At 35.5% G+C, this 8,069-nt stretch overlaps 2 protein-coding genes across 3 annotated transcripts; one reads left to right on the plus strand and one right to left on the minus strand.

Moving 5' to 3' along the window:
- Positions 1 to 528: 528 nt before the first annotated feature.
- LOC105108711 (glycine-rich protein 2-like) lies at positions 529 to 4,116 on the minus strand. 2 transcript variants are annotated; one of them, XM_011003131.1, is made up of 2 exons: positions 3,096 to 4,116; positions 529 to 869 (listed from the first exon to the last, which is right to left on the minus strand). In XM_011003131.1, exon 1 carries the CDS (start codon positions 3,748 to 3,750, stop codon positions 3,178 to 3,180), a length of 573 nt encoding a protein of 190 aa, XP_011001433.1. In that variant the 5' UTR covers positions 3,751 to 4,116; the 3' UTR covers positions 529 to 869; positions 3,096 to 3,177. The 2 variants fall into 2 exon arrangements, with proteins under 2 accessions (XP_011001433.1, XP_011001432.1); XM_011003130.1 differs by having other exon boundaries at positions 532 to 869; positions 969 to 4,116.
- A 1,983-nt stretch (positions 4,117 to 6,099) lies between these two features.
- LOC105108712 (protein FAM32A-like) lies at positions 6,100 to 8,069 on the plus strand. The gene is made up of 2 exons (XM_011003133.1): positions 6,100 to 6,470; positions 7,509 to 8,069. Exons 1-2 carry the CDS (start codon positions 6,332 to 6,334, stop codon positions 7,766 to 7,768), a joined length of 399 nt encoding a protein of 132 aa, XP_011001435.1. The 5' UTR covers positions 6,100 to 6,331; the 3' UTR covers positions 7,769 to 8,069.

An 8,069-nucleotide genomic window follows, 5' to 3' on the forward strand; every position in this document is an offset into this window, starting at 1 on the left:
AAGGATGAGTGTAAAAGTTTGTGTATGAAAAAATAGTAAACTATTTCAATCCATATTAATTGATTCAGATGAATCCTTTAAACCTGAGTTAATATTCCATATTCGCAACTTATAAAATCATAAACTTGGGTTCAATTCTCAACCAATTTAAAGTTAAACGATGAAATTAGAAAAAAAATCACAATTTAAAAAATCTTACAAAAAAAAAAAAGCAATAAAAAGAATGGGCATGAAATATGAAAGAAGAAGACAAAAAAATGGAGGGTTAAATTGAGAAAAAAAAACAAATTAAAAAACTATTTTAAATAAAAAATAAAAATTTCGGTTTTTGCCTCTTGGCAACTGTTCGTTATTTATTTTTCCATTTATGCGTCAGCTACCTCAATTGCAATCTCTCCGTGTATCATGTTGTAATAACTTAAAACAACTATGTGCCCATGAACTCTTGGGATCATCTCTTTTTTATGTTACTTCTTCCGCGTGCAGGTAGCTTGCTGGCCATTCCTAACACACAGATTAAAGAGGCTAAAAAAAGTACCAATTCCTTTTCTCATCTCATATCAATGCTCTATGGCTACGCGATCCTCCTAAAACATTCTAAAGTTACATTGACGTATCCGCTCATTTACATGTAAATTACATGCTGGAAAAGTACATGTGTATCTACAAAGCTCAAATTACTCAAACTAGAGCCAAACAAGTGAAGATAAAGGCAAGTAAAACCTTCGCATCTTGAAGACCTTGATATGGGGGAATTCTCTGAATATATGATCTTGAGGTTTTCTATGACAATAGAAATCAAGTTGCCCCTGGTTAGACATGTAGAAGAACTGAACTGGCAACATGACGTTGCATAACCAGAAAGATTTCTGAAAAATCAACTCAGGACAGGAAGATCAGATACTTATCCGTGAGAGCTAGAAGATTCATCACAGAGTAACTTAATCAATGAAAAGCAAGAACCGTACAATTATAGCCAACGATCAACAAAAATACCCAGTGAGCCCAAAAGAGAACTCCGATCATCCAAGGAGTGTCTTTAATGGAGTGGAAATGACATGCTAGGCATGCTACTAAACTTGGGGATTTCTTCAAAGATAACCAACCAGGACAGGCCTGCATGCTAAGTTGCTAACCATTAACCAAGGTTCCCCCGAAGAAAAATTATGGGGGGTTGGAGGAGAGGACAAGAGAAATTAGGATCTGCCATACCCGTTACAGATCTATAAACCAACATCAAAACTTTGGAACATGCTGCTCGTATGTCAATCCTTGCATGAATCATCATTTAAAGAAACATCATCCTAGTGTTTCATACAAAGCATAATGCACATTTCATCCGAAGTCCAAATACTCAGATATCATAGAACTTGATATCAATAACACAACAAATCACCAAAAACAATAAGACACCAAGTGGCTAAATAACTTGTAATATAGATTGAACACATGTCTGATCACCGAAGTCATGAGATATGGCACTAAGCAAAATTGATCGACAAGCTATACCCATTAATACAGCAGAATTCAAAGGATGCCTTTTGTTCTGTGGCTATGACACCTGCAATGCTAATAATGAAAGCATAATTTTTCAGATATTCAAAGATACACTTATGGCGAGGATTATTGCATCTTTAAAAAAACCTCAAACCACAAACAATTAAGAAAAAGCCAAGTGGTGCTTGTGAGCTAAGAGAATTACTTGAGAATGCATCAAAACTAGGAGTGAAACATAAAAAAGCTCCGAGTTTTGAAAGAGCAATAATTTGAGACAGGTAGGACAATATTTTCCACTCAATATAGATTTGAATGAATAATAACATGAGGTTAAATTTGCATTTCAGAAGACAGAAGACAAACTAAATGATACAGCCAGAATGAAACATGCATTCAGATTATGGCAATACAAGGCACATCTACCCAACATCCACCCCCAACTCAACCCACAAGAGGAATTGAAATCAATACATGGCCAAGAGAAAAGCTTAAGCATCAATAGCTCATTTGACACTCAGGCAATGCCTCAGATGTTAAACTTTCCAACTAATATAAATCTTATGAATCTGATAAATAAGATCATGCTCAATAGAAGAGCTTTCTAAATAATCGCCCAAAATAAAAGAGAAATGGCTTTCACAAATTGGCAGGACTGTTAAGTCCTGCCTTCTTAGAAACCAGCTGCCACTTAGAGAATTTCAAGGACTGGTAAACTTTAGAACTTGCATGCAACATTAAATAGCAAGCCATCCTTCTCTGTTTGAGTTATTACTGTTGCAAGATGTTACAGCTCAGAAAGAATACATAAACCCCTTAACATTATGCATTTCTTTTGTAATAATTACATCAAGTCATTCTTTCATTTTGTTTTCAATAATCAGTCATACAATTATGTGAAAGGATAAAGACCACAGGCAACAAAACTGCGGATATATCATGAAGCCAAACAGGAGATGGATAAGACCACGCACAAGACTCTTCAAGGAGTGGCTGGTCTAGCCCCAGAGGATTCCAATCTTAACAAATACAATTTCAACCCTTCATAGGCTAACAAACTTCAGATAAGATTACAAGAATTCTAGCCATAGATTAATGGGAATACACACACACACACACACACATCCATTCACCAAACACGTATGAAATTCTTGGTATTAAGATAAATATTGCTATAGTATCCACATATAAAACTGAATGAAACCGAAAAATACAAAAAAGCATGCCATCACTTTTAAATAGTGGCCATCACATTCATGCCCCAATCTTGATAATATCTATTCAGATTTGAAATTAAAGTTTACTTGGACCTGAGCAACATTACCAAATTTACTAATATCATAACAATTCAAGTAACTGTAGAAAAAATAATTAATCTCATATAAAACAGGTAAAATGTAATCAGTTTCATGTTAAACAATAACCGATGAAAAAAGAAATGGAGCTATATCTTATGCAAACAATCGCCAACATTACCAAATTATATAAAAAAAAAAACAATTAGAACAGAAAGCGATTCTGCTCCATCTTCTATGCTGGTTTGCATCCTTTAAAAAAAAAAAAAAAAACAGCGAGAGAGAGGAGAGAAGCAATCACCAAACCTTGAAAAGGCAACAATCCACAAAAGAATTATTGACAACCACCGCGCTCGTGTCACCATTAACTGAAACCACTCACATTCTCTCACTTGTTATCAGTATTAGGACAGTCTCTCGCAAAATGCCCTTCCTCGCCACAATTGTAGCATCCTCCACCTCTACCTCCACCACCACCACCAGAATATCCTCTTCTTCCACCGCCACCATATATCCCACCACCACCGCTACCCTGATAACAATCCCTCGCTAAATGACCGTACCGTCCGCAATTAAAACAAGCACGATCGCCACCACCCCCGCCAGCGCCATATCCTCCGCCTCCATAACCTCCACCATTTGAACGGCCACCTCTTCCAAAACCGCCGCCACCTCGTCCTCTTCCGCCGTAGTACCCCCTCCCGCCACCGCGACCTCCACGAGGAGGACGGCGAGATCTGGAGGCGCCTACGACATCAACGGCCTTGGTGCGGCCGTCTTCTTCTGAATCAACGGAGAACTCAACAGGCTGTCCGTCGGAGAGGGTCCGGAAGCCGTCGGATTGGATCGAGGTCTGGTGGACAAACAGATCCTCGCCGCCGTCGTCGGGAGCTATGAAGCCAAAACCTTTCTGTGCACTGAACCACTTGACGTTGCCAGTGGATCTCTTGGTCTCAGCCATTGAAATGAGCTTCTAGAAGAAGCTAGAAGGTTCTGGAGTTGGTTTGAGTATTTCAATGGCTTAACGCAGTGTTTACGTGAGTGTGGTATGGCGTGTACCTGGTGTTTATGAGTGTCAGAGCTCGGGGACGTTTTGAGTTTGTTAGGCGGGGGACCCAGTGGATGAGAGATCGGATGGTGTGGAGTGGATTAGATTGGTATCGTACGGTTGTTGAGGATTTAGCAGTTTGTCCCATTTATGTTTGACTACTCATATCAGATCTTTTATCAATCTATCCGTTTGTGCCTGTTTCTGTTTGCGTTTAGTGAAACCTCAAAAATAGCCCCCAGTTACATACGGAGAGTCGATTTTGATTCAAGTATCAATTTTTTAAAATTAAATGGAAAGTGTGCTGCGACTTTTAATTAAATGTATTGTTTCCTATGTCTTCTTGTTGTTTTGAAACTATAAGATTTATTTGAAAGTAACATTTGGTATATACATAATTTCACTGGACAAATTCTAAAATATATCATGCAAATGCTTTCTTTAAATCCTGAAATTTTCTTTTTTGTTCACATAAGCCTTTAAAGGTAGAATGCAACTTATATCTCCTTTTTTACCCAAACAAACCTTAAAAACAATAAATCTTACTTAAAATAAACCCAAATAAAATCAAATAATTCGATGATAAATAGCATGCACTAGATCCTTAGCACATGCTATGCCACAAGCTAGATTATTTTTTAAAAATATAAAAAAAAATATGAGGTCATCAGAAACATGTTTTCTAGAAATAAAATAAAAAAGTAATGAACACAAAACTCAGTATTTGAATGAAACCTTTTTTAACTATTGAGTTTGTGACATATTAGATGATATATTAGATTGATCTAAACCAATCTCGATTAACTTGTAAAACTCGTAATTTAGATCATAAGATAGTAATAACCTCATAAAAAGCAAATCAAAGCAAACTATAAAGCCTTTGTTGTCCCAAAGAAATATTATTTGATTGATGTTGCATATCTAGATGGATATAGATATTTAAATCCATATAAATATGAAAGATATCACTTGCATTGTTTTTAGCATTGAAAGTAACTAAGAAGTCATGAAGAAGTATTTAATGGTGCAAACTCATTATTATGCAATGTGATAGAACATACTTTATTGAAATGTAAAAACGTAGATGAAGAATTTTGCAAAACATACATGTATATTTGTACAAAATACAAATTCATATTATAATAACATCAATGGCACTACGTAACTACATTAGAAAAAAATCACAAATGATATTTATAGAATTTAATCGTCATCTCAATTTTATTCTCGATGATCTTTTAGTCGATGTCATTCTATTCTCGAATAGCAATGGATACCAAAGGACTTCTCGAATGAATTACATACATAATAGAATTGCAAGTAGTTTAATAGGACAATAAAAGTATGAACTTAATAAAGGATTGTTATTTTTATAATGTATTAATAATAATATAATTCAAAACTATAAACTTATTAAATATTATTTGTAGTTATTTTATTGTCAAAATTACTTTAAAAAACAGTTTTAACCAAATACCTTTAAATTACTTTTTATTCAACAATAATTCAAACCTTAGTTTTAACCAGAAATATATTATACCTAACTAATTACAACTAATAATAACTTTTTTAAGCTAATTTGTTTTTAAACCATAACAATAAAAACTACTATAATATGATAAAAATATTTTTAAATTACAATAATAAAAGCTATTATAATATGATAAAAATAACATATACCACGAGTGAATATTTTTCGTGAATATTTCAATAATAATTGATGGAAAAAGTATGTTTTTTTAGCTAGATCTATGTATCAATATTTTACTTTTACCCCTGGTTTAAAATATTTTTAATTTTTAAAAAGTTTGCTGATACAAAGATCATCTTTTTAGCTATTTCTTTTTAGGCTCTTCATTATTCTTTGGAGATGTCACCACACAACGGAGGAATTGATGTGATAAAATGAGATTTTTAATACATACATACATGCATGCATATATACATACATACATGCATATATATATATATATATATATATATATATATATATAAAAAGGAAAAGGAGCTTTGCTAGCTATTTAAATGATTGGGGGAACACATCGGAACCTCTTAAAACCAACCACATAAGTTAGAGTATAGAAGTTCAGACTACAAGGATGGAGTTGGAACATGCTTGAATCTACAAGGTTAAAAAGGAAAGTTTCACCCGTGACTAAACCGAGATTTCTTGTCAACGGGAAAGCCGCCAAATCATTGTTTTCGGCAGTGGAGCTAAAACGACATGTCGTTAGATGGTTCCCTCCAATACAATGCAATCAGAGGTGTTCTAGAGACTTCGACTTCTGTCCAGAACCTACCACTCTTTCTAATACCCCTCTCCCACGCAATGTGAATTCCTCATCCAATCTCATTCTCCATCTCTGAAAAATCGAATCATGTTCTTCTTCCCCTGTCTGGTCTAACATTGTTGTTTGATTTTGTATTTTGGCAAATAAATAATTACAAAGTAATCTAGAATCATAGCTGGTGGTGAATCCTGATCATTGGAGTGATGTCTGCGTACGAGAACGTGATAGGGGGGAAGCTGAAGCTGAAGGGAAAAGCACTGGACGTGAAAGCAGGTGGCATTATCAAGAAGAAGAAGAATCTCCGTTACAAGAAGCACCGTTATCAAGATCAATCTGCAGCAGGTTTTTGTTTCATGTCTTCTTCTTTACCTTGATACTTGTTGGTAACTATGATATTTTTTTTTTTAATTGGACACTCTCATGTAGACTATGCACGATGAATGATGAGTTAAATTAGGTGGTCTTTCTAGCAATTTGTAATGTTGGAATAGCGCTGCTATCTCCTAGTTACGAAGGCATTTCTGATTGGTAAAAGGCTTGAAAAAGGGCATGTGTTTTAAGGTGGAATTCGCTGAACTCTTGACTTGAGAAATGCAAGTGTGATTTTCAAAAGTTCAAAGAATAGCGAGTTGAAGGTTGTGTGGGATCACTATTGCACGATTTTATTGGGCAGCGGAGACTAGTATTCAGAACAACACTGTAGGATTTGAATGTAATGTGGCATGGTGGGAGCACTGATTATTTTGCATTTTTCTTCTAAACTCTCATGGATAAGATTTTGGGGTGTAAAAACACAGAAGGTTGAGTTCGTGTTTGAGATGGACTGAGCCAGCTCCAAAACTGACAGGAGTCGAGGGAATAGCCTTTCGAGACATTCCTCGGTTTAGAGTTGCAGTATTATCTGAGTAATTGCTGGGAAATAATTATAAAAAAATCTTTGCTGATCGGAAAATGGTTCAGTCCCGTCTACATTCCCAATGTAATTTACAGACTAATTCCTTAGGGCTCATTTAATCTTCATGTGAGTAGATAATGAGATATATATTTTTCATATTGATGCCCCACTTGCTGATCCATCCAGAGTTCACAATTGGATTTGCTGCCTGCCCTTCATAAAAAATCAGTGATGATAGAGCGAGGATGGAGAAAGAAAGCTATATTGCTTCCATTGCGAGTGTGTAGGAGCTGAGAGAAAGGGAAGCGAAGAGGGAGAGAGAAAATGGGGGGGGGGGGTGTATTGCTATAGTTTTATGCAGTGACTGTCTATGATGTCATAATGCTTTCTACAGTTTCATCATTCATTTTTTTCAGTTAATATTGCCTTGATTCATGAATTATTGGTTGTTACTAACAAAATGTCTTCATTTTAGAGGTTGTCAGATGGAAATACAGAATTAGCAACAGATCATGCTGGGGATATGAACGAGACAGACAAAGATGATGAACAAGGGCAGACTGCAAAGTATGATGATCATCTTACACCAGCTGAGAAGCGATATCTCCAGCAGTGGGAGAAAATCGATACCCAAAGGATGGTTAAGATGGCCAGCAAATCTCACCGTGATCGGATTCAGGAATTCAATCAATATCTGGCTAACCTAAGTGAGCATTATGACATTCCAAAGGTGGGGCCTGGTTAGTTGTTTCTCCAATTTGTCAGTCAGGCGTATGCACTAGTTCAAAGGATTGAGAACAATGAGCTTTAAAAGTTAAAAGCTATGCATATTGATTGAAAGCATCACAGTTGTCTGGATTTGCATGTTTTAAGTTCATTGACAGTTTGTTCTCTGTGTATTTAAATTGTGAATTCTGCAACTAAGTTTAATGGACAGTTTTGATGTCTTACCAGTTGGATCTTTGCCTCTGTAGAGCTCCCAAAAATTCTAGTAAGCTGTGGAAAATATTCCAACTAGTAAAAAAAAAAATTGAATGGTTTCCAAA

Source organism: Populus euphratica, unplaced genomic scaffold (genome assembly GCF_000495115.2).
Source record: "Populus euphratica unplaced genomic scaffold, PopEup_1.0 scaffold528.1, whole genome shotgun sequence".
In the NCBI taxonomy this organism is placed as follows: Eukaryota; Viridiplantae; Streptophyta; class Magnoliopsida; order Malpighiales; family Salicaceae; genus Populus; species Populus euphratica.

Coding starts and splice junctions, on each gene's coding strand:
- LOC105108711 (XM_011003131.1), bottom strand. CDS start 3,750: ATGGCTGAGACCAAGAGATCCACTGGCAACGTCAAGTGGTTCAGTGCA.
- LOC105108712 (XM_011003133.1), top strand. CDS start 6,332: ATGTCTGCGTACGAGAACGTGATAGGGGGGAAGCTGAAGCTGAAGGGA. Junction 6,471..7,508: donor TCAAGATCAATCTGCAGCAG/GTTTTTGTTTCA, acceptor AGAGGTTGTCAG/ATGGAAATACAGAATTAGCA.